At 43.7% G+C, this 26,373-nt stretch overlaps 1 protein-coding gene across 6 annotated transcripts; it reads right to left on the bottom strand.

Annotated features, from left to right (window-relative positions):
* Nucleotides 1–5,829: 5,829 nt before the first annotated feature.
* LOC110492305 (acetyl-coenzyme A synthetase, cytoplasmic) lies at nucleotides 5,830–26,138 on the bottom strand. Of its 6 annotated transcripts, none has more exons than XM_090203460.1 (19): nucleotides 25,145–26,126; nucleotides 24,170–24,365; nucleotides 19,792–19,987; nucleotides 19,182–19,254; nucleotides 18,462–18,537; nucleotides 18,134–18,245; nucleotides 17,203–17,250; nucleotides 14,217–14,354; nucleotides 13,912–14,082; nucleotides 12,087–12,220; nucleotides 11,191–11,271; nucleotides 10,858–10,990; nucleotides 10,184–10,240; nucleotides 9,982–10,062; nucleotides 9,684–9,792; nucleotides 9,426–9,494; nucleotides 8,943–9,119; nucleotides 8,719–8,793; nucleotides 5,830–8,556 (listed from the first exon to the last, which is right to left on the bottom strand). In XM_090203460.1, the coding sequence occupies exons 1-19, from the start codon at nucleotides 25,269–25,271 to the stop codon at nucleotides 8,429–8,431; spliced, it is 2,181 nt and encodes a 726-aa protein (XP_090059586.1). In that variant the 5' UTR covers nucleotides 25,272–26,126; the 3' UTR covers nucleotides 5,830–8,428. The 6 variants fall into 6 exon arrangements, with proteins under 6 accessions (XP_090059586.1, XP_090059587.1, XP_021422190.3 ...); XM_090203461.1 differs by having other exon boundaries at nucleotides 17,203–17,247; XM_021566515.3 differs by lacking the exon at nucleotides 11,191–11,271 and having other exon boundaries at nucleotides 25,145–26,138.
* Between the last annotated feature and the right edge of the window lie 235 nt (nucleotides 26,139–26,373).

The following is a 26,373-nucleotide window of genomic DNA, read 5'->3' as shown; positions in this document are numbered from 1 at the left end:
CTAGCTGTGTGGAGGAGAAGGTACTGCTCCGTTTCACCGTTATGGGCAGCCTAGCTGTGTGGAGGAGAAGGTACTGCTCTGTTTCAACCGTTATGGGCAGCCTAGCTGTGTGGAGGAGAAGGTACTGCTCCGTTTCAACCGTTATGGGCAGCCTAGCTGTGTGGAGGAGAAGGTACTGCTCCGTTTCAACCGTTATGGGCAGCCTAGCTGTGTGTCAAAGGGAAACTAATTAAGCGAGGTCACTCACTCAATATTAAGCAAGTAAGATTATTGTAACAATATTTCTGTGAAAAAATGTATTGTGTAAACAGTATTCCCTTACCAGGGGCAGGAGTTTAGGATAAATAGAACTTGGTGTGGGTCTTCTCTGGTGGTTATAATTCCAGCAGCATCAGCATAAGTTCCTCCACCAGCATCCATTATTCATGCAGTATATCTACAACTACTCCAACACCTGACTCCCACAGCTTTACCACTTATCTTCACAACTGTTTCCCAGGAAACATATATAATAAACATAGCTGAGGGTTGTGTCCAAAATGCCACCATGTTCCCTATGTAATGCACTCCTTTTGACTAGAGCCCTATGTGTCTTGGTCAAGAGTACTGCACTAAATAGAATAGGGTGCCATTTGGGATGCAGGCGAGAAGTGAGTGAACCTCTTCAGATGATTAAAAGGGATGTAAGGTCCTGGGGCAGACGGAAGGGGACACTGAGGTGTCCCAGTAATGACTTTTTAATTGCATTTGTCCCCTGAGGAACACCCATCCACACCACAGGGGAATAGTTTAACTTTAACCCCATACACACATATCCACCCTTCATGCATCAGGGCACAGGGGGAAGGGCGAGCTCAACTTTAGCAACGCCTGTTTTTTCCTGATTTAATTCCAGTGTGGATACAACATATTCCCAACATATGCACGCACAACATATGCACGCACTCTCTGTCTCTCAAACACGGACTCTCACACTCTCTCAAACACGCATGCATTCACACTCTCAAACACGCACGCATTCACACTCTCAAACACGCAGGCACTCTCGCACTGAAACACGCACACACTCTCACACACACAGGCACTCTCACACTCTCAAACATGCCCGCACTCTCACACACGCAGGCACTCTCACACTCTCAAACACGTACACACTCACACTCTCAAACACGCACACACTCACACTCTCAAACACGCACACTCTCACACTCTCAAACACGCACACACTCTCCCACTCTCAAACATGCAGGCACTAATTAGGTGGTTGATGTTGCTGTGTCATCAGCTTAGCAAATGAGCTCTCCTACTTTTTTAGCTCTAGGAGCCTTGTACTGCTGAACTACACATGACCTTTATGCCTAGACATCATTTTCTTGCAGTGGTAATGCTATGATATGAACTTATTATCCATGTGCTGTGCCTGATGCAGTACATTTGCATTAAAAAACACTTGGTCTATTCTAGAAAAACACCGTCTTTTTTTCCACTGGCAATGACACAATGACACAATGACACATACAGCATACAGTGAGTCCTGGCTGACATCTCAAACTTCTTAGACTAGGCAGGTCTGGGTGCAGGTCAGCTTTAAATGGGGGTCTACGCTGGCTGAAATGGCAGGTCACTCCAGCCAGCCAGTCACCTCAGTCCACTGGACAATCTGTCCACACAAAGCAAGGCCCAGACTCTGTCACAACAGGCTCCTTCCAAAGTGATGATTTGTTCTGGTTATTTCTGAAGTAGGTTAGAAAGAGAGAGAGAGAGCATCATTGTGATGACAGAGACAGATGGGTTATTGTGTGGAGACGAGGCTTTAAATTCTGATCTGATCTGTAATTACATGGATTTACTCACTTGGGCTTGCACAGGTCTCTAATAACACTGATAACACGGATTTACTCAGTATGAACCCACGCTCACATTGTAGATGGAAATACACTGCTCAAAAAAATAAAGGGAACACTTAAACAACACAATGTAACTCCAAGTCAATCACACTTCTGTGAAATCAAACTGTTCACTTAGGAAGCAACACTGATTGACAATACATTTAACATGCTGTTGTGCAAATGGAATAGACAACAGGTGGAAATTATAGGCAATTAGCAAGACACCCCAATAAAGGAGTGGTTCTGCAGGTGGTGACCACAGACCACTTCTCAGTTCCTATGCTTCCTGGCTGATGTTTTAGTCACTTTTGAATGCTGCCGGTGCTTTCACTCTAGTGGTAGCATGAGACGGAGTCTACAACCCACACAAGTGGCTCAGGTAGTGCAGCTCATCCAGGATGGCACATCAATGCGAGCTGTGGCAAGAAGGTTTGCTGTGTCTGTCAGCGGTGTCCAGAGCATGGAGGCGCTACCAGGAGACAGGCCAGTACATCAGGAGACGTGGAGGAGGCCGTAGGAGGGCAACAACCCAGCAGCAAGACCGCTACCTCCGCCTTTGTGCAAGGAGGAGCAGGAGGAGCACTGCCAGAGCCCTGCAAAAGGACCTCCAGCAGGCCACAAATGTGCATGTGTCTGCTCAAACAGTCAGAAACAGACTCCATGAGGGTGGTATGAGGGCCCGACGTCCACAGGTGGGGGTTGTGCTTACAGCCCAACACCGTGCAGGACGTTTGGCATTTGCCAGAGAACACCAAGATTGGCAAATTCGCCACTGGCGCCCTGTGCTCTTCACAGATGAAAGCAGGTTCACACTGAGCACGTGACAGATGTGACAGAGTCTAGAGACGACTTGGAGAACGTTCTGCTGCCTGCAACATCCTCCAGCATGACCGGTTTGGCGGTGGGTCAGTCATGGTGTGGGGTGGCATTTCTTTGGGGAAGGCCGCACAGCCCTCCATGTGCTCGCCAGAGGTAGCCTGACTGCCATTAGGTACTGAGATGAGATCCTCAGACCCTTTATGAGACCATATGCTGGTGCGGTTGGCCCTGGGTTCCTCCTAATGCAAGACAATGCTAGACCTCATGTGGCTGGAGTCTGTCAGCAGTTCTTGCAAGAGGAAGGCATTGATGCTATGGACCGCCCGTTCCCCAGACCTGAATCCAATTGAGCACATCTGGGACATCATGTCTCGCTCCATCCACCAACGCCACGTTGCACCACAGACTGTCCAGGAGTTGGCGGATGCTTTAGTCCAGGTCTGGGAGGAGATCCCCCAGGAGACCATCCGCCACCTCATCAGGAGCATGCCCAGGCATTGTAGGGAGGTCATACAGGCACGTGGAGGCCACACACACACTACTGAGCCTAATTTTGACTTGTTTTAAGGACATTACATCAACGTTGGATCAGCCTGTAGTGTGGTTTTCCACTTTAATTTTGAGTGTGACTCCAAATCTAGACCTCCATGGGTTGATAAATTTGATTTCCATTGATAATTTTTGTGTGATTTTGTTGTCAGCAGATTCAACTGTAAAGAAAAAAGTATTTAATAAGAATATTTCATTCATTCAGATCTAGGATGTGTTATTTTAGTGTTCCCTTTATTTTTTTGAGCAGTGTATAATACATCAGCTAGACAGAGGGAGAGACAGACTGACAGCGTAGCTAGGTAGATGGAGTGAGTGGGGAAAAGTAGGAGAGGTAGAAGAGGGGAAGGTAGAAGAGGTAGAAACAGAAGTACAAACAGAGACTCAAATCCCCCTGGACCAGAGCACACAGCCCAGGGAGGAGTGATGGAGGAGAAGAGGGACTTGGGAATGGGAACGGTTACTGGCGGTTACTGGCTAGTTCTCCCTTTCCCTTTCTCTGTCTCCCCTCCTTCCTCAAGCCTCAGGAGCTGGAATCCCCAACCTGAATGGACTGTGTCACATGGAAGGGGACTTTGAGGGGAAAATCCAATAAGGTGCTAGTAGATTGACCAGGCCAGGATAAAGGCTGAGTCAAGCATCTCTTTCTCGATCTGTTACTTATTGCCTACCCTTTGTTTCTCTCTTTCTCCCTCTTTCTAGTCACTCCTTCCTTCCACTGCCTGTCTTCATCCACCGTACATCCTCATATCCTCCTGTTTTGCACTCCTCTGTCACCTTCTCTCTCCCTTCCTGTCACCTTCTCTCTCCCTTCCTCTGTCACCTTCTCTCTCCCTTCCTCTGTCACCTGCTCTCTCCCTTCCTCTGTCACCTGCTCTCTCCCTTCCTCTGTCACCTTCTCTCTCCCTTCCTCTGTCACCTTCTCTCTCCCTTCCTCTGTCACCTTCTCGCTCCCCTCCTCTGTCACCTTCTCTCCCTTCCTCTGTCACCTTCTCTCTCCCTTCCCCCTCCCTGCTGTCTGAGGCCTCTAGAACCCTCTCTTCCTCCTGTCCAGTCTCCTGTTGTCACGGTCAGCCCACTGCATGCATAAACAACAACGGCCTGCCTTTCCACTGCACATTATGTTCACAAGGGTCAAGCGGCTGGACAGCTGGGCCAACACGCCCAACCAGTGCACCCAGGGGACTCCCAGGGCTGTCCCCTCATCCTGCCTGCCTGCCACCCCCAGACAGACCCCATCAACAGGCCACGGTGGGGGACTGACACACCCTGCTCTAGTCTTAAAATTACACATGTATGGGCAACACACACACGCAAGTACAGAAACACACAGAGACACGAACGTCCGCACACTCACACCGTGAGACTGAGTGTCCTATGATTTAAATCCTGTCTCAGTGGAGCTGCCCTTCCTACCCAGACTACAGCACAGACAAGACCAGCCTCCTCCCATTAAAGAAACTGAAAGTTGGCCGTTTGACTGGCTGGCCAGGGTCTACTATTACTGACCTGAATAGACTGTATCTATCACCAGAGGAGGGTTGAGAAGACGAACCTACGGATGAATGGATCAATCTGAAACTGTGTCCAAAATTGCACCCTATTCCCTATATAGTGCACTACTTTTGACTAGAGGCATATCGACCCCGGTCAAAAGTAGTGCACTATATAGGGAATAGTGTGCCATTTCAGATGCAAGCCCGGGGGTGCTCAGGTTTTATGTGTGGAGGGAATGCTAAAAAGAGGACAAAGCATAGAGGCACATACCGTAGGTCCGATACTGTGAACTAGCTAGATATGGATTTTGGTGACCTGGACATACAATAACCTGACACATCATGTGGTCTCCCAGCCACTCTCTCTCACACACACACCTCACCAAAACATGAGGACAAACCCCTTTGCTTCACCTGTCTCATTGATGAACGACCACAGCGTCATTAGGGCTGTTCATGTCCCTGAGCAAAACTGAGCTGGAAGAAGGGAGCCGGATATATATAATGAACACATGCTGCTGGACATGAATACAATGAATACATACAGCCCAGCGTCACCAGCCTCTACCCCAAAACCAATAACAACTTCATCAATTATTCAGTCCCAGCCATCCCCATGACCAGCAAATGGTTCATGTTACCGATCAACATCATACAAGTGCGTATCAATTTCCTATACTAGATAAGCATGTACTTCATTATATAGACTCAATAGAATTTGAAAAATCTATATAGACATAGCTAGAGTTCAGTGGAGGCTACTGAGAGAACGGCTCACAATAAAGGCTGGTTTGGAGCAAATGGAATGGTATCAAACACATGTATTTGATAGCATTCCACTTATTGCACTCCAGACAATACAAGCCTGTCCTCACTAATTAAGTTGCCACCAACCTCCTGTGGAGTATACCCTCTCTCCAGTCTACACACAATGACAAAGGATACTACTACAGTTACTAAGTCTTATCTATGCTCTATCACTGCCATCTTGAGGGTGGTGCTGGTCCCACTTAAACAGAAGGCAGGTTCCATTCTAGGAGAAATCAATCAGTGAGTAGAACACAATGAAGAGGGAGTGGATCATTAATATATTTATTCATCTTCAACTCTACAGGATACTGGCTGGTGGCTTCCAGTTAAATAGGCAGTTGATGAAACAGAGCATGAACAAACAATACAAAACAATAACGGGTCAGCTACATCTCAATTATATAAGCAAGCCAGACAGCACACACAGAATTACTTCATTTACAGCAGTAGCATATCCTTCAATACATTCACACTTTCCAATATTAGACTATTTTATGATTCAGTCAAATGACCAGAAAAATGGATGCGACACAAAAAAACAGGAAAAGATTAAGGACTGGTTTACTCATCTTATGTATCCAAGTGATCTTGAAAAAAGAATGCCAATTATTGCAGACAAATGTCAATTATCGACAAGATGAAGAAGCCCCCAGTCAGCGTAGCATAAAGCAGTGAGGCTGATTAGGGAAGTATGGTGTCAGGAGTATTCCTGTCTCCTACCTAGAGTATTCTGAATCAGGAACTAAATATACCATTATTACATTGAACATGACATGAGTCGGTCAGATACTATATAGCGGACTCGTCTTTGTATCTGTGCCATTATAGCGTTTGTGACAGCACGGGCAGTGCCATAGAGGCTATTTCCATTTCGAAGTAGTCAATTTTCTTCTTCACGTTTGGCTGATCCCTCCTGATGACACGGTTGGACATGCCCCAACAGGGTCACCAGCCAATGAAATTGGAAGTCCCACCCAATGACTACACTAAAACGGTGGAAGTATACAACGGCGCTGCCAATGCGAACATGGCCTTTTGGCCACTACAGGACTCTATCCTTCTTTATGTCATATACCCAAAGATCCTGTTCTTTAAAACCAGAGTTCTTAATTGAAACAATAACAAAGCAGTCAATAGCCTTTGTTTCTGTAAAAGATGAAGGATGGGCCCGGAGAAATGGAACCACTGAAATTCATAGATAGCACTATGGCTGCAATGTCTGACCATCCTTGATATTACAATTTAACCATGTTTTGAGCACATATATTGTTTGTTTACAAACATTGGAGTAAAACAAGCTTATAGGGTTCTGATGGTGTATGCCAGTTAAACTAAGCCCATGAAGCATTTAGATATCTTTTTCAAGAAACAATGGATATATGCATCATTAATTCATGATGAAAAACAGATGTAGAAACTAAGGATTCTAGCTAATAACTGAACACAGTATACTGTAGGTCTTGTATAATAATAGCACCATCTACTGGAAACGTAGGAAAGGTCAAGAAGAAGTGCAAAGGTGTGAGATGAGATGCAACTGAATGAATAGAACGATCACAGCGCTCCAACATGCCCAGCACAGAGTTGTACTCATTAGGACATGCAATGGAAAACATTTTGAAAAGTTCAACAGAAAATGAAAAATAAAAAAGTCCAAGTAGTCTCTCCCTGTTGGTTTGTTTTCTACCATTTGGTGCCTAGAACACAGGTTAACATCCCAAAATAATAAACAGATCAGTCAGTCCATTTACTGTTATTGCATGTCACTTTGATACAAAGGGGCAACAAAAAGAAAACTGAAAAACATGTGACATACAGACAAATGCTTTCGAAACAAATAGCTTACTGTTAAAATTGTTTCTTTTTTTGAGTGTTGGCACATGGACACAATGATATTTCAAACTATTTAAAATACTAGAATACATTTAAAACAGGTCTTACATGTTATGTTTGGTCCCACTTTAAACAACTTATGAAGTCTTGAAATCCTTTACAAGGACTAAATCAGTTATTCACAAATCATATACACTGAGTTACAAAACATTAGAAACACCTGCTCTTTCCATGACAGACTGACCAGGTGAAAGCTGTGGAACGCTTGCGACACCTTGTAGAGTTTATGCCCCGACGAATTGAGGCTGTTCTGAGGGTAAGGGGGGGGGGGGGGGTGCAACTCAATATTAAGAAGGTGTTCTTAACGTTTAGTACACTCTGTAGAAGCAAAGCCATACCATACATAAAGGGTAATAGAACAGGTCGTTGAATCTATGTGGCACTACCCGTCAGACCCTCTGAAATAGCATGACAGTTACTGGTGAATGACATCAGCCATTTAAAGGGTTTATGAAGGCTTCAGGTATCCTTCATCTATTTCTTCAAAGGGGGACCTTGGATTTATTTCTAATACAATCAACCCAGTCTAAACAGAGGAAAGAGGAGTGTTCAGCGCAGTTCTGCTAGTACACAAGCCCCCTCTGCCTCTAGAAGACAAAGCTGGAGTGGAAAATGCATCTCAAAAACTTAAAACATTTCAAGCGTGCAGACAAACATGCATAGCAATCCTTTGTCAAACGGCAATGAAACAAAAAGGACAAAATAACAAGTCTACATAGTTCAAATGGAGAGAATTAAAAAAAAAAAAAAAACTTTTGAATCTAATAGTACATTAAGTGTACTCAAGAGGGGAGAACTGAACTGCTGACAAACTAGAGGGATTTTGTTGTGTTTCTTTAACCCAAGTGTTGGCTTGAGTCCCACAGTGAAGGCTCTACAGTTACATTTATACATCTCCTTCTGCTCCTCGTCCTCCCTGTTCAGCCTCGGTAAGAGTGTCAGGGTACTGTGGCCTCCTCTGTAGTTGTGAGCTCACATTGCGCCACAGCAGTGGTTCTGGAAGAGCAGTTCGATGACCGAGGAGTCGGCTAGCGTGGACACGTCGCCCAGGTCTCGCTCGTTACGGGCAATCTTACGTAGCACACGCCGCATGATCTTACCTGTGTACACAGAGGGGGAAGTAAAGGCAAGTCAGTCACTAATGAAGTTACCAGCTCTCATTCAAAACACCTTTCAAATCAAGTCATAGTGGAAAATGTTACATGTTCACATTCAAAACCATGTTCGTACAGAATAAAATCATAACCAAGGTACGCGCTCACCTGATCTGGTCTTGGGAAGGCCTGGGGCATTCTGTATAAAGTCTGGAGTGGCAATGGCACCAATCTTCTCTCTCACTGTCAAAGCAGATAAACAGCATTAGTCATCAGCTCCAATACAGAAACATATTGTCGGTGTGGGATGCATGCAGACAGTGTAGGACAATCCTCTTCATGTTCAGTGACAGTACTGTAGTTGGCTTTACACAGATAAAACCAAAACATACCTTGTTTCTTTAACTGGGCCTCCAGGGTGCGGCTGAAGCTGACTCCCTCGGTAAGCGTGACGAAGCAGTAGAGACTCTCCCCTTTGACAGGGTGCGGCCTGCTAACTACCGCTGCCTCGACCACCGCCTCGTGCTCCACCAGGGCTGACTCCACCTCTGCTGTGCTCAGCAGGTGACCTGATGTACACACAACCCACAGGATTATCATATAGTACAACAGTCCACTGGTCTCTACTGTAAATCACAAGTTAGAGAAGGTTCTTACATGCACCATGACTAGAAGACAACCTTTAATATTTCACAACAGCAGACAGCGCCCTAGTAGTGGTAGTCCTATACCTTCCCCAGCTCAAGATAAATGAACCTGTTAGAGCACTATACTAGCAGTAGTGCAGATGACAGGACAAGAGACCTTACAGTACAGACAACTCCAACACACTGTACATCACATTTCACAGAGCTCCAGCTGATGGAAGTGCTCACCTGAGACATTCAACATGTCATCTATCCTCCCTGTGATCCAGTAATACCCATCCTTATCTCTACGGCAACCTGGGGGGGGAAAACAGCAATACATTGTGGTTTCCATGTCAACAACAAAGGGTCTTGATTTAGTATACACAAAAACACACTGTCCATGACACAATGAGACAAAGAATACAAATGGGAAATGTGAGTTATTCTACAAAACTTCAGTCATTAATGGTGCTCAGGATGTTAGCCATGTTAGACTCATCTTACCGTCACCAGTGACGTAGTATCCTGGGAATTGCTCGAAGTAGGTGGTCTCAAACCTCTGGTGGTTCCCAAACACAGTCCTCATGACTCCTGGCCAGGGCTGTTTGAACACCTGAGGGGGATAAGAAGCAAGGATGTCCAAAGTCAAGCAAGTAGTGAAGATCCACTTCATCAAATATAGACAGCCGACAGCATACTGTAGTGAGAATATTGCGTATTGGAGTGAGAATTAATCTAATGTTTAGTACTGGGTAGATCTCTACATAAACTTCTGGATAACCAATTGCTCCCGGTGTCTTACCAGGTAACCCTCACTTGGTCCCTCAAGCTCCTCCCCAGACTCATTCAAAATGGCAGGGACAACTCCAAAGAAAGGAAACGTCTGGTGGAGAAATGGGAAAAGACCGGCAATTTAGACCAACTTATCCCACATGATGACAGGGAGGGAGCATCTCAGTGAGCAGGAATGGGGAAGTTGATACTGTCAATATAACAACACTTACAGCAGACCCAGGCTTCATGGGCGTGGCAGCAGGTAGAGGAGTCAACACGTGGCCACCCTGAGACAGAAGCCAATGGGAAGAGATTCAGTCAGAACAGAGATTACAGTTACAGAAAGATGTCCATTCAATAAACTCATCCATGTCTTTAACGTATTGAATCAAGACAGACTGCGTGACCGAAGGTAAACGCCCCATTCTGCCCCCACAGGAAGCATCTTACCCAGAGCTAAAGAACCAGATCACATAGACATTTTTTGATCAACATGATAAATGTAACCTACGTCTCTGCCTTATTTATGACCAGCTGAAATAAAAGCCCACAGTGATTTGAACCAACACTACAAAAATATATTAGGATGTAGGCTATTTCTGTCTGTTGTAACTAAGAACATTGCAGTAGCACACAGACTGCCTGTCGGTGTCCTGCTTATGTTTGTAATAGCCTACTGTTACAACAGACGATGACGTTTGTTGTACAAAATGATCATGTCTTCGGTACACGTTGCCAGTCAAAGACCGATCATCGCCACAGGGGACAAAAGAAATGTGCGTGAAGTAGCGAGTCAAGAGAATTCGGCAATGCAGCCACTCTAGTCAATACAATCTATTCAGTAACATTACATTTTGATGTGTGTTAATCTAAAATTCATTAAAAAGAATAATAAACTGCTGACGGTCTCAGTCTGCCAGAAGGTGTCGACCACGGGGCACCTCTTCTCCCCCACCACGCTGTAGTACCACTGCCACGCCTCCGGGTTGATGGGCTCCCCCACCGTCCCCAGCACCTTCAGAGAATCCCGCTTGTACCTGACACACACACGGAGGGAAAGGGTTAACAGACACCCCCATAGCCTCAGACAAAAGGACGAAACCAAAACATGCAGACATTTGCCAACACACATATATACATATAGTAAGTTTATAAACAGGGTGGTTTGAGCCCTGAAAACATGTATTTTTACCACTCTAATTACACTGGTAACCAGTTTATAATAGCAATAAGGCACCTCGGAGGTGTTCGGGAATATTGCCAATATACCACGGCTAAGGACTGTATCCAGGTCATGGTAACATGGCTCCTTGGAAATCTAATGAGCATAATACAAAAATCCATCAGAATCTGTCAGTTTAAGCTAAAGATGTGTTTTAACATGGTCTGCATCTCAATCCACTGCGTCGGCCGATGTCAGCCTTACACATCTGCTGTGAAAGGTGGCAAAGCTAGAGAGGTGTTTGTCAGGCAAAGAGACATTTTCGGGCTATGGAAAGATGGTGTTCTCGGTTTTGCTCTACAACCCGCACAAGAGTCATAGGACTGAAGTTGGTATATCCAATCTGCCAACTTCTGTCTGTAGCATCTGAACAGTTTGGGCTAAATGGTTCAAAATGTTGCCTACCCGGCACACAGAGTGGCTGAAACGGGTGCACCTACTGCCAACAGCCCGGGACAAATAAAAAAAGAAACAAGGTGTATCCTTGTTTATTTAATAGAAATGTTTGGCGATCGACTAGGAATGCCTTGGAGATCGACCAGTCAACAGGCTGTTGGTGACCACAGCCTTAAGGGGTCCATAAACTCAAATAGCTAAATGATTCTTGGTATGACCATCTTAAACAAATTCCATATAGTTTAGTAGAACCCCCCCAACTTAGACTCTAGTGGACTAAATTATAATATAAACAGATGGAGAACTCAATCTGTAGATACAGGAATGCTTCTTCTGTACTATGAAGCCCCATCATACTCAGGCCTAGGTCATGTTCAACAGGATAGAAATTACTTACAAAAACAGGGTCAAACAAGGAGGTACTGTCCAATTTGAACCGTTTTGTTACAGTGTGCCCTAATGAACACAATCCTGGTGAGGAACAGGCTGAATGAGCCAAGAGTGTGGAGACTCACTTCTGGACGGGCTCGCTCCCATACTTCATGAGAAGGCGGATGGCTGTGGGCGCCGTGTAGAACTTGGTGACTTGGTACTTGTCGACTATCTCCCACATGCGGCTGACATCCGGATAGGTGGGCAGACCCTCGAACTGAACATGTATCAAATTCACATCAAAACCGAGCCAGAGGCAGATGGTGTAAACAACCTCATGATCATAACCTAAGTCATCATTAGCTGTCTGAACTACAGGAGGAAGTAGAGGTAGAAAATAACATCCCCTTCCATCTTCCCCTCCTGTTTACACACACACACTTTTATGAGTCACTTTATGATATTCGTCAATAAAACCATGACTTGGTTATAAAACAAATCTCTAACATTTGTCCAAATGGACTATGGACGTTTTAGACACATTGAAGGTCATACGACATTATATATAGTGCACAAATGTAGACCAGGGCCCTATATTCCCTATATACAGTTGAAGTCGGAAGTTTACATACACCTTAGCCAAATACATTTAAACTCTGTTTCACAATTCCTGACATTTAATTCTAGTAAAAAGTCCCTGTCTTAGGTCACTTAGGATCACCACTTTATTTTAAGAATGTGAAATGTCAGAATAATAGTAGAGAGAATTATTTATTTCAGCTTTTATGACTTTGCTGTCCTTAAGCCATTTTGCCACAACTTTGGAAGTATGTTTGGGGTCATTGTCCATTTGGAAGACCCATTTGCAGCCAAGCTTCAACTTCCTGACTGATGTCTTGTTGCTTCAATATATCCACAATTTTCCTACCTCATGATGCCATCTATTTTGTGAAGTGCACCAGTTCCTCCTACAGCAAAGCACCCACACAACATGATGCTGCCACCCCCGTGCTTCACGGTTGGGATGGTGTTCTTTGGATTGCAAGCCTCAACCTTTTTCCTCCAAACATAACGATGGTCATTATGGCCAAACAGTTCTATTTTTGTTTCATCAGACCAGAGGACATTTCTCCAAAAAGTACGATCTTTGTCCCGATGTGCAGTTGCAAACCATAGTCTGGCTTTTTTATGCCGATTTTGGAGCAGCGGCTTCTTCCTTTCTGAGCGGCCTTTCAGGTTATGTCAATATAGGATTCGTTTTACTGTGAATATAGATACTTTTGAACCTGTTTCCTTCAGCATCGTCACAATGTCCTTTGCTGTTGTTCTGGGATTGATTTGCACTTTTCGCACCAAAGTACGTTCATCTCTAGGAGACAGAACGCGTCTCCTTCCTGAGCGGTATGGCGGCTGCGTGTTCCCATGGTGTTTATACTTGCGTACTATTGTTTGTACAGATGAATGTGGTACCTTCAGGCGTTTGGAAATTGCTTCCAAGGATGAACCAGACTTGTGGAGGTCTACAGTTTTTTTTCCTGAGGTCTTGGCTGATTTCTTTTGATTTTCCCATGATGTCAAGCAAAGAGGCACTGAGTTTGAAGGTAGGCCTTCAAATACATTATTTTCTGGAATTTCCCAAGCTGTTTAAAAGGCACAGTCAACTTAGTGTATGTAAACTTCAGATCCACTAGAATTGTGATAGTGAAATAATCTGTAAATAATTGTTGGAAAAATTACTTGTCATGCACAATGTAGATGTCCTAACCGACTTGCCAAAACTATAGTTTCTTAAAACGAAATTTATGGAGTTCCGACTTCAACTATATAGTGCACTACTTTAGACCAGGGCCCTATTCCCTATATATAGTGCACTACTTTAGACCAGATTCCAAACAGAATAAGGTTCCATTTCAGACTGCCCTCTTCCTCCTCTAAATAGCAGTATTAAGCCTGTGGCCATCCACTCACCAGGACACTGGTGGCCCCGTTAGCCAGGGGCCCGTAGGTGATGTAGGAGTGGCCCGTGATCCAGCCAATGTCGGCCGTGCACCAGTACACATCCTCAGGATGGTAGTCAAACACCAGTTTGAAGGTGGTGGCCACGTAGAGCATATAGCCACCGATCGTGTGCAGCACACCCTGATTACAAGACACATTGTCACCACAGCAGCATTTACACATATGTGAAGACAGAGTGCAAAAATCTATATCAAACCGAGAGAAGAGAGAAAGGGAGTTAGAAACAGAGTGCCACTGCTGCATAGCATGTGTACCTTGGGTTTCCCGGTGGAGCCGCTGGTGTAGAGGATGAAGAGGGGATCTTCAGAGTCACACCACTCTGGTTCACATTCCTCAGACACACCACTCAGCAGGCTGAGCCAGCACTGATCCACCTCAGGGTTCCACGGCACCTGGCGGAACCACACACACACTGGTAAAAACCACACAATGACATGGAACCCTGCATTTTTACAGCTCGAGAGAGACCACATCAAGACATCCTGATAACGATCATAGGAAAAAACAAAAAGTCTAATCTTACTTTGATTCTATTCAGTCAAGAGCAACAACCAAGCCTAATGATAGCAGTAGGAAGAAACGTGTAAATGTTCCTAATCCCTAAAATCAGGAGTGAGAATGTTAGCTCAAATCAAACATGCTCAAATAAGACAAAATACGAGAGCTATAAAAAAGGTTATGGGAAGTCTAAGTGAAGCGTTGTTTACACTTGAACAGTCTGTGAAACAATGGTGAGAGAAGTTAAATGTTTTAACTCCGAGTTCACAATAAAATTACTCTCCAAAAATGCTGCTATCAGGGGTTAAAGGTCACTATATGGGTGGGGCTAATGAAATACACGGAATATATGTTCTAGAAATATGGGTAGGGCCCTACATTTCTTGATTTTTTTTCCTGAAATATGCCAAATGTGCATAACATTGATAGTGTTGCACATGTATTGATATACACTCAGTGGCCAGTTTATTAGGTACAACAACCTGTTCACAAAAATGGTTCCCTCCTACATACAATGAGTCAAGTGGTCATGGCTTGCTATACAAAGCAGGCAGACAGGCATCGGAGCATTTACTTACTATTTGATTGAACGTTATAGAATGGGTCAAACAAGTGACCAAAGTAACTGAATGTCGGTGCCAGGTGCACCCTTCCAGTATCAGAAATGACGAGTCTCCTGGGCTATTCACGCACGACAGTGTCTAGGGTTTACTGAGAATGGCGTGACAAACAAAAAACATCCAGTCAGCAGCAGTCCTGTGGGTGAAAACAGCTCGTTGATGAGAGAGGTCGAAGGAGAATGGCAAGAATTGCGCAAGCCAACAGGCGGGCCATAAAAAGGCAATTAAGTGCATAGTACAACAGTGGTGTGCAGAACTGCATCTCGGAACGCGCAATTAGTCGGTCCTTGTCACTCATGGGCTATGGAAACAGACGACCACACTGGGCTCCACCCCCATCAGCTAAAAACAAGAAGCGGATCCAGCACCAACAGTGGACAATTGAGGAGTGGAAAAATATTGCCTAGTCCGACAAATCCTGGTTCCTGTTGCGTCATGCTGATGGCAGAATCAGGATTTGGCGTAAGCAGCCCGAGTCCACAGCCCCATCCTGCCTGCTGTCACCGGTACAGGCTGGCGGTGTAATGGTGTGGGAAATGGTTAGGTCCCTTGATACCAACTGAACATCATTTCCACACCCCAAAGAATTCGGGTTGTTCTGGAGGAAAATGAGGGTCCGACCCAGTACAAGATGTGTGTACCTAATAAACTGAGTGTATATTGACAGTGGTGCACAATCTCAATAAGACAAAAAAAAACAGACATCATCTGAAACATGAAATGAAAGACCACACTTACAGTATGAGTGATCAATTACATCTACATGGAGTCAGGGGTCAATTACCTCTTATCTGAAACCTTAGTCATTGTTTATCCTTCAGTGAGTGTGGTTACATGCACACAATAATGTGATTATTGTGGATAGTCAGATTAATACAATAGTTTGAATAAAAGTTGACATGCTTTGCAAGAAGAATGATTTATTTAACAATCCTGTTTATATGGACACATCTGAAATCAGGCTACTTGATGGCACTGATAAATGCAGAAAAAAAACGCAATCAAAATAAACGTTCTACCACAGCAAACATGTTATTTTTGGGAAGCATATTTGATTCACAGTTCGGACATGTGAAAACTACTTCTAAGACCCATTCATTCAGTTGTTCCGAACTCACTTCACTCACACTAAAGCGGTTGGCTCGCTGGGCTGGTGCTACCACATGCAACGATCAACTACACCGCTGGAACGCCGATTTCGGTGTTTACAGGGCTTAATAATTCAGAATATTGCTCAGAAAATCAGTCGTTTTAAAATTGGCGTATGTTTACTTAGATTTTGACCTTACGCCAACTAAGATACTCTGCTAAGGCGTTTACATGACTATTGCATCATTTGCCAACTGCCACAATCAGTTTAAGGTCGAATTATTAGTGTGCATGTAAACAGTGTTTCTTTCAGGTCAAACCTTTATCACCATCTTAAAGATGCACTACACAGAAATTGGTCAGACATTTCCTGGTTGGTAAAATTCTAATAGTTTGCCTAATTTCAGTTTGTGACAATACAAGCAGTGAAATATAATTTCCATAACCAAAAATATTGTATTTTCAGCTGTTTGAAAGTAAGACTCAAAAGCGACACATAAGAACGGGAAGGATATAAATATTTTTTTATTTAACTAGGCAAGTCAGTTAAGAACAAACGCTTATTTACAATGACGGCCTACCGGGGAACGGTGGGTTAACTGCCTCGTTCAGGGGTAGACCGACAGATTTTTACCTCGTCAGCTCTGGGATTTGTCCTTTCGGTTACTGGCCCAACGCTCTAACCATTAGGCTACCTGCCGCCACAAAAAAGCTCACATCTACCGCTTCTTAGACTTGCTCTCAATTAGTGACAAATCTATAACACACATTTCTATGTGGATTTGGTCAGGTAGCCCAAAAAGTTACATATTGCAGCTTTAAGTACAGCGAAAGTAAAGCCTAAAGCTAGACAGAGATCAGGTAAGGGACCCCTGACCGGTGTGAGCTGACAGACCACAGACAAACAGACAGAGAGGTGTGTAACAGGCTCCACCCCCAGGGTTAGCCTACCGCTGACAAGTAGATCAGACAGGTGTTAAGAAGAAAAGGACAAGAAATGGAGAGAATTCAAGCTCAGGGAAATCTGAAATACCTGAGGGACGGGACGGATTTTCTTTACTCTGTCTTTCTGTTTCTCCTGCTAGAAGGGGTTAATGGAGACGGTTAGGCCTATTTGAACAAACATAAAAAGGGGTGGCTTCATGTCATTTGAACCATGACATCGAGACAAAAGCCGTACCGACTTCGCCGATGGACTATCTACACTTCATTGTACACAAAACCAAAGAGAAAAAGCCAAACGTGTTGACTGTTTCTGGAGATACGTGAAATACAAACATAGTAGGGAGTTAACATTAAAGTGATAAGGTATATATTAATTAAACAGTAGCAAATGTTAAAGGTGCCCTAAACCTGCCCTATGAACACAGGGGTCGTATTCATTAGGCACCAACCGGAAAAAAAACTAACAGGGCACTGCATTGCAGAGCTAGAGGCGTCACTACAGACCCGGTTTCGATCCCAGGCTGTCTCGCAGCCGGACATGACCGGGAGACCCATGAGGCGACGCACTATTGGCCCAGCATCGTCCAGGTTAGGGGACAGTTTGACCGGCTGGGATGTCCTTGTCCTATCGCGCAGGCCAGGCGCATGCATGCCGACTTCGGTCGCCAGTTGTACGGTGTTTCCGCCGACGCATTGGTGCGGCTGGCTTCCGGGTTAAGAGAGCAGGATGTCAAGAAGCAGTATGGCTTGGCAGGGTCGTGTTTCGGAGGACGCATGGCTCTCTACCTTCGCCTCTCCCGAGTCCGTAGGGGAGTTGTTGCGATGGGACAAGACTAACTACCAATTGGATACCACGAAAATCGGGGAGAAGGGGTCAAAAAATAAAATACAAAAATTGTCCAATAACAAACACCCATTTTTAATTTCCGTTGCAAATTTTTTTGCAATGGTGTCCCCTAATGAATAGAACCCTGTAGAGAGACTGTGGGGCGTGAGAGAGCTTTTTCTGGTGGTCTCACCTGCAGGTCAGGACAGGGCCGCTTGGCTGGGGGAGACTGAGAGCTGAGGGGAATGGCCTCCACCTCCTTGGACAGGTGTTTAAGCATGATACACCTCTGTACTGGGAAACTCCTGACAGATGGAGAAGAGAGTGGGGCAGTGTGAAAGAGTAGAGGAAGAGACAAAGTAAAAGGACAGAGTTGTGATTCACATGAACAAAGTCTGCATGACCCTCTCCAAGTAAACATACAGGTATCTATCGGCAAGGATGTGTTGTAAATATCTAGCAAACAGAGAGTAGAAGTCTGTATACGCGACTAGCTAGTCAGATAGAAAGTGTGTCCTTACTTGTCCCTGCATTTCTGTAGTGCGTCGTCAGCGATCACCTTCAGGTTGATTAGCTTATCTCCTCTGTAGAAGCCATCTGAGAGAGATGGGGGTGGGGGAGTTCAGAACGGATGAGGTCAAAGGGTGCACACCGATCAATGAGAGAAAGGCAGGGCAGTGATTGCAATCGACAGGACTTCACTGGTACTGTCGGTCTGACTGCATTGGCATAAACCTGTCACAACCTGGGAACAATCTTCATATTGATATTTTAAAATCCGCTGACAACAAAAATGAATGATTCTTAGATTATATTCATATGTGGCAAAACATTTTAGTATTGCGTGCTCAGCTCCAAAATGTTTTAGGATGTCAAACGAATACATGTCTAGTGTAATTGAACAGCAGCCAACGGGTGTCGCTAACGTGCAACATTTTTAATTCACTTAATTCCCCTGGTAACAGTCTTCAGCCATAGACCAAAATTGCCCAGGACCACACCCAGTCACTCACAATGGGTCACCATCTAAAGAGGTTATGGTGGTTATCCGATTAGCGTCACTCCAAATCCAAAGCTGTACAGTGATGCAGTAGGCCTGTACAGTGGGCTGGGCTCACTATGATGAGTACAAAGCCACGCTAATTAACACTGTGGATTAGGGGGTCAGGGGATAATCTGTGGCACTGTAATCCAATCTAATAAGTGTCTCTTTATTACTGCAGTTTAGTTTGCAGTCTCACCGGCCGTGATCAGCAACGAGCACTGGGAGTCCAGGATCCTCTCGCACAGCGACTCTGCCGAAAAGCCTGCAAACTGGATAGTGTACACACAGAAATACACACATCAAATACACTGTGCACTGTGTGCAAATGCACTCTAAAGTGTTTGCCTATTATGTTTGCCTTGTAGGGTGTTGATAGATATGTTCCTTCTAAGTCTATGAGGAAAAAGCAGGCAAAATGGGTATTACAGCCACTTCACCTACTAATTCAAGGTCGCTGAAGTGCACTTTAATGACGGTATAAATCCGGCTGGTATGATGTGTCTATATGTTTTAGGGTTGTCAATGATACCAGTATGACGTCAGTAAGAAAAAGAAACTAAAACATGAAGCAAAACAGTCCTAATGTTGGAAAACAGCCTCATGTGGTCCCCCAGAGTCACTTGTTATTTCGCAAGCTATAGCACACAATATTTTACATAAAGTAGGATTTTAAAGGATCATGAAGTCTGCTTCGTGTTTCGTTTTTTTGCCACGGAAAATCTGCTATCGTATCAAGATACTAGTATATTGACAAAACTAAACAGGCCTAATCCAGACAGTTTAGGTGTAGGTTGTTAGTTACTCACCACGATTGAGTGCACAGCCCCGATGCGCACACAAGCCAGCATGGCCACCACCAGCTCCACCACCATTGGCATGTAGATGGACACGCGGTCGCCCTTCTTCACCCCCTGGGACTTGAGCACATTGGCAAACTGGCAAACCTGCTGGAGCAGCTCTCTGTATGTCACCGTCATCTCGTCGCCAGGCTCGTTCCCTTCCCTGTAAGGGGACCAACATAGATATCATACAGAGATACAGTGCATTCTGAAAGCATTTAGACGCCTTCTCTTATTCCAGTTACATTACAGCTGCATTCTAAAATGGATTAACTAAATAAAATCCCCAACCTACACACAATACCCCATAATGACAACGCAAAAACAGGTTTTTAGAACTTTAAAATAGAAATACCTTATTTACATAAGTATTCAGACCCTTTGCTATGAGATTCAAAATTGAGCTCAGGTGCATCCTGTTTCCATTGATCATCCTTGAGATGTTTCTACAACTTGGAGACCTTTCAGCAGGACAATAACCTAAAACACAAGGCCAAATATACACTGGAGTTGCTTACCAAGACGACATTGAATGTTCCTGAGTAACCTAGTTACTGTTTTGAAAGTCTATGGCAAGACTTGACAATGGCCGTCTAACAATGATCATCTTGACAGCGCTTGAATAATTTTAAATAAGAATAAAATGGACAAATGTTGTATAATCCAGGGTTGGAAAGCTCTTAAGATTCACAGTTGTAATTGCTGACAAAAGTATTAACTTTGGGGTGTGAATACTTACGTAATAAGATATTTACATTTTAAAATACATTTGCAAACATTTCTAAAAACAAGTTTTCACTGTCATTATGGGTTATTGTGTAGATGTGTGAAAAAAACAACTATTTAATCCATTTTTAATTCAGGGTGTAACAACAAAAATGTTGAAGACAAGGTGTATGAATATTTTCTGAAGGCACTGTAGATGTTACCCCCCCCAAAACATTTTTTGGAAGAAGAAGTAATACTAAACCTCTGCTTTCTACTCAAACTCAAAACATTCAAGCACACCAACATGCTCACAAAGCTAATATTCAAGGTGGATAAATTCTAGCTAAGTATCTCATGTGCCCACAGATAAAGTAATAAACTGTGACATTGTGGCTCTCTGCTTTACTCAGCAATGTGCCTGAGCTGTGGAATCGTTAGTCTCTGGAATCGCCTTTAAAAACGAGAAACGCATGACTGGCAAACTAAGGACAAGCTCTTAAAATGGCAGTGTGCGCACTTACGGTAGAATTTGGGATGGTGTGGTTACTGAGCAGGATTGTACCACTGTTAATCCTTAAGAGTCTATCGACTACCGTGCTTCAATCTAAGTATCAAAATACAAAAATCTGCTTCAGAAACCGTCAGTTTAAGCTAGAGATAGAGATATTGCATGGGCTACGTCGCAGTCATCCGCCTATGGCCGCGCTACAGCGGTGTTCGTTAGACCATAAGACATCCCGAAAAATCAGTCTTCTCACGAAAAAGTCTAACATCCAAGCGGTTTGGCCTACAGTACTATTATGGCCACTCTATGGAAAGGGGAGACTCACGAACATGTTGTTCTCCGTTTTGCTCTACACCCCCAAGTGTCACAGGACCCGTCTGAAGGGAACCCATACAAGCGAATGGAAGAATGAAGGTAGATTTTTGCCACCAAAAATAAGGGGTTAAATGTGTACAACAAAAAAAAACTATTTTCTGAGCTTTCTTATACATCGCCTAGGTATAGAACAGAGACCTCATTCCTCATTTTTTGGCTGTCTCTTGCCATTTATGAATGTGTTTCTATAGGCTATAGTAGTAAAAGGTCCAATTCAATTTTATCAAATCATATATAAAGGGGTCCTAAATCATCCATGGTATGACCATCTTGAAACAAGTCCATGTTAGCTTAGTCCCCCGCCCCCACCCAACGGCTTAGACTGAGGTTAAAGCACTGTGTCCCTTCTTACAGTTGGCCCTCTTATCCCACTGGCCCATAGCAAGAGCCCCTAGAGCCTGCTGAGAAATTAGAGCAAAACTCACTCTAACCAAGTTCACCCAATCAGCCCACATTCCACCCAAGGACAACAATCACTAATTGTGTTGTTGCTCTGCCATACTTTCACACTCAAATTAACAAGGTAACTCTGCCAGACAGAAGATAATGGATTTCTCATTTGAGGTAGCAAATGCATTTGAGCAAACAGCACATAGCCTTATGATAAACTTAATAGAATTTAGATTAACACAAGTTCTCCTCTCCAGTCCAGGACACACATTGCTTAATATAAACAACGCAGCCGTGTCTAATAGGAAATCTAAAGGAAAGGCCGAGTTTGGTCTTTCCTATTGTGCAACACAATATGCCTCCCAGATACCGTAGAGGGCCACGGTTATCTCACAACGGTTTAAGTGCAAGAGCGCGAGGAGGAAAATACCCATGCAAAGCTCTGCTTTCACACAACATGGATCTCTCACTAGAGACTGCCCACTGCTCCCTTTTAGATTTATGTTTGTGAGCTGCATTCTGCTCATTGGCAGAAAACTACACCATTGCTGGTAGGCCAAGGTCATCCAAACAGATCCCCTCTCTTCGGTGGTGACAGAGTGTGGCGAAACACACACACACACTCCTATAAATAGTCAGCAGGGAAAAAAAATCTTTCCACTCACGTTCAAGATGTCAAAGTACAGATGACAAAGACACCAACTCTGTTGAGGTTGGCAGAGGACAGACAAAAACATAGTGCATGTGTAGGTAATAGGCAGGCCTAAATAATCAAACTATAGTTAAGCAATAAGGCCCGAGGGGGTGTGGTATATGGCCAATATACCAAAGCTAAGGCAAGACACAGCCCTTAGCCGTGGTATATTGGCCATATATCTCAACCCCGCAGAGGTGCCTTATTTCTATTATAAACTGGTTACCAATGTAATTAGAGCTGTAAAAATACATGTTTCGTCATACCCATGGTATACGGTCTCATATACCACAACTTTCAGCAAAAATCAGCATTCAGGGCTCGAACTACCCAGTTTATAATACAAATTAGATCATTTAGGGACAAAACAGCTAAAGTAGGCTATCCCCAGACAAAAAGCTTGCCTATTACAACAAAAGGACATATCCAATGGATTGAATAAGCTGAGAAGTAGCAGGGCAAATCTAATGGTATGGCTGACAGTACATTGGAACTGATAGGACAGACATTCACACTTGAGTCATGAGCACTGGACTGCAGAGAGCATTGCCTTTTACGCTACAGCAACGTGGGACAAAGAAATGTCTAAGCTATACAAAATCTCTCCCAACTTCAATAACTGTAATGACTAGCCTGTCGGCAAGGAATACACTTCAAAATGCTACTAGTGAGAAAAACATCTCCTGTAGTGAGAAGTCAGTTTTCTAAAATCAGTTAAGTTGAGACCTCAGAGTAACCCTACGCAGTCAAAGTCAAGTGTAGGCCCAATGCTGTTCATCATTAGACATCAACTGGTAAATGCACAACCATTTGCAAGACAAGACAATTACACTTGAGACTAGAGCATATCAAAGCTGCAGCATGTCAGTTTCCCGTGGTCTAAATAACCTAGTCTAGTGTGGTTAATGGGGTGAGCAAAGAGCATGTGTGTATTGTGTCTCAACTTCAAAGCTCTCCTATTCACTAATACCAACAAAACACACAAATAGCAACCACATCCCTAAATAACCCACCCAGCACTAGAAGCCCATCCGTCCTCATAGATTCACTATTCATTTATGAGGACATCGCTGACCTGGGGCTGGCTTTACAAAAGAGGGGGGCGGGGGTCTTGAGCACTAGTCATTTCAGACAAGACCAGAGACAAAGGACCGATGATCATTGTAGAAGCATTCAGCCTCCTGTCCTAGCATTCCATCAAATTGTTCCAGAGGGGCAATCTCAAGCAGTGAACCAGACAATGTCCAAGGAGAGCGTGCTTTGACAGCCTCCGTAACCCCTTTTAACACACATACACAGGCCATCAGACTGTTAAACAGCCATCACTAACACAATGAGGATGCTGTCTACATACAGACTTGAAGTCATTGGCCACTTCATTAAATGGACTACTAGTCACTTTAATAATGTTCACATATTTTGCATTACTCATCTCATATGTATAAACTGTATTTTATACCATCTATTGCATCTTGCCTAAGCCGCTGAGTCATTGCTCATCCATATATTTATATATTCTTTTTCCATTACTTAGATTTGTGTATTAGAAAGTTGTGGAATTGTTAAGATTACTTGTTAGATATTGCTGCACTGTCGGAACTAGTGTCACAAGCATTTCACAACAACATCTGCTAACCATGTGTGTGACCCATAAGATTTGATTTGACACACACCAGTAGAATGCCACTTTGTCCCCTAGCCCCCTCTCATGAACGTTACAGTCCAGGACGTTGTAGCAGATGTTGGTGGTGGCCCCCTCCATGCACTTGATGTAGATCTCCCCCTTCGTCACGTCAAAGTTGTAGTCCATGAACTGGCCCGTGTGCTTCGACTTCCAGTAGAAGTCATTTGCAATGTCACCCCAGAACTCTGGAATAAGGAAACATAATGAAGGGCCATTATGATGACACATGACAGGTGGCTGATAGGGACAATCATCCTCCACCACCAGAAAACACACAAATGTCAGATTCATTTCCTGTGTCACATTTCCTTGACATGCTCACAGTTGTTGGAAAGCTTCAGAGTAAGATTTTCCCAAATGTCTAAACCATGTTACAGAAAAAAAGCAAACATGAAGCAAGACAAGTAGAGTTACATGCACACTAGCATAGATATGTGAAAGATATGCTGGCAAAATCTATACACTTGGGACAGAAGTAAAACAAGACCTACTGCTGGTATAAATCAAAGGTTTTGTTCATGCAATACTTTTATTTCCACAAGGCTTTGATACGCCACCCCAGCCATAGGCTGCTCGCTCTGCTACCACACCGCAAGTGGTACCGGAGTTCCAAGTCTACGTCCAAGAGGCTTCTACCTCCAAGCCATAAGACTCCTGAACATCTAATCAAATGGCTACCCAGAGTATTTACATTGCCGCGCCCCCTTTACGTTATTATATATGCATAGTCACTTTAATAACCCTACACACACATTACCTCGACTAACCCTGTATATAATCTCGCTATTGTTTTATTTTACTGCTGCTCTTTAACTACTTGTTACCTTTATTTCGTATTTGTATTTTTTTAAACTGCATTTTTAGTTTGAGGCTTGCAAGTATTTCATTGTAAGGTCTACACCGCTTGTATTCGGCGCATGTGACTAATTCCATTTTATTTAAATGTGTTTGTAAATAAACCTACCATCTGGATGTTCAATAGATTTCAGGTAGAGTTCTTTGTACTTCTCAAAGTTGGGTACATGAGCATCCTTCTTTAAGTCTCCTCCTGCATGAAATACGTCCTCCTTCGGTGCTTTGTCTGGAATCATTTTGCCCTTCAGTCAGCTGGCTTGCGATCTATCCTAACTATCGAAATACGAGACAAAAGATGGAAAAACTGCGAAGAATGGTATTGACGATAAATTGCGCTATTTGCTCGTGCCCACTGCAGCTCAAACTACTACGTGCAATTTAAAAAAGCCTCCAGTGAGTCACCCTCTCACTACATGGTATTGAACAAAAACAATGGTACAACCAACTGGCATAGTTAATTCTGACTTCCTTGTTTAAGGATGCTTCTTTAGCCTCCTAGCTACTTTAGAAGTCGACTATCTCGATTAATGCATAGGAAAACAATACATTAACTAAAATAATAACTGTCAAACTAGCCAACGTTAACTTAGCTGGTTGCGAATCCAAGCAATATTTCCAGGCAGTGGAAACCAAAAGAAACGAGATAGCAGCTAGCTAACTTTAGGGACATCAGCTATTCAAAGCGTTAGAAAATAGCTTAAAATATAAACCACTTCCTGCTATTCAAGAAGGTTAATAACTGCGTTTCCAGTTAGCTAGCTAACTTAGACCCACCGCTAGCTGGAGTTCAAATCCTTGTAAAAAAAAAAATATCTAGCTGCTATAACTATAAGGAAGTAAGTAGTAAACGATTGACTTGAGAGCGAGACGAGGCCGTTCTGTTTGAAGTGGTAGGTTGGACACCACTTGACTTGATAGCGCCTTCTTCCATTCAAATTAAGCAACATGAAATATTTATCTGGAAAAATATCCGTTTTTCCTGAAGTGGAAGTGGTCTGCCCTTGGTCCAAATGTCTTTTGAAGGCAGAGACAACGCGAAGGAAGAGCGCATGAGGAATGACGGTAAACTGAACTCCGGTTGGCCCTAAAATGGGCGGAGCGGCAGCCAATCATATTTGAGGAGAACGATGACGATACCATTAAAGACGTTTGAAAGACCTCCACTTCCTCCAAAGCCAAAGGGTATTTTTATTGATAAACTTTCATCTCATCAGGTGTGGGTATGTGTGCATATCACATTTTATTTGTCACATGCTTTGTAAACAACAGGTGGAGTTAAAGTGAAATGCTTACTTATTGGCCCCAACAATGTGTCTCCAGGGGTCAGTGTTTTGGGGT

The sequence above is a fragment of the Oncorhynchus mykiss genome, chromosome 16 (genome assembly GCF_057628025.1).
Source record: "Oncorhynchus mykiss isolate SJ-2025 chromosome 16, ASM5762802v1, whole genome shotgun sequence".
NCBI lineage: Eukaryota > Metazoa > Chordata > Actinopteri > Salmoniformes > Salmonidae > Oncorhynchus > Oncorhynchus mykiss.
Note: the sequence above shows the minus strand (reverse complement) of the source record. Positions and strands in the feature narration are given on the sequence as shown.

Excerpts from the sequence above, each read along its gene's own strand:
- LOC110492305 (XM_090203460.1), bottom strand. The coding sequence starts at position 25,271 with ATGATTCCAGACAAAGCACCGAAGGAGGACGTATTTCATGCAGGAGGA. Across the intron at positions 18,538-19,181 it reads CTCGTTGCTGATCACGGCCG|ATGGCTTCTACAGAGGAGAT; the intron begins GTGAGACTGCAA and ends CATCTCTCTCAG. Across the intron at positions 14,355-17,202 it reads AAATCCGTCCCGTCCCTCAG|GTGCCGTGGAACCCTGAGGT; the intron begins GTATTTCAGATT and ends TGGTTCCGCCAG.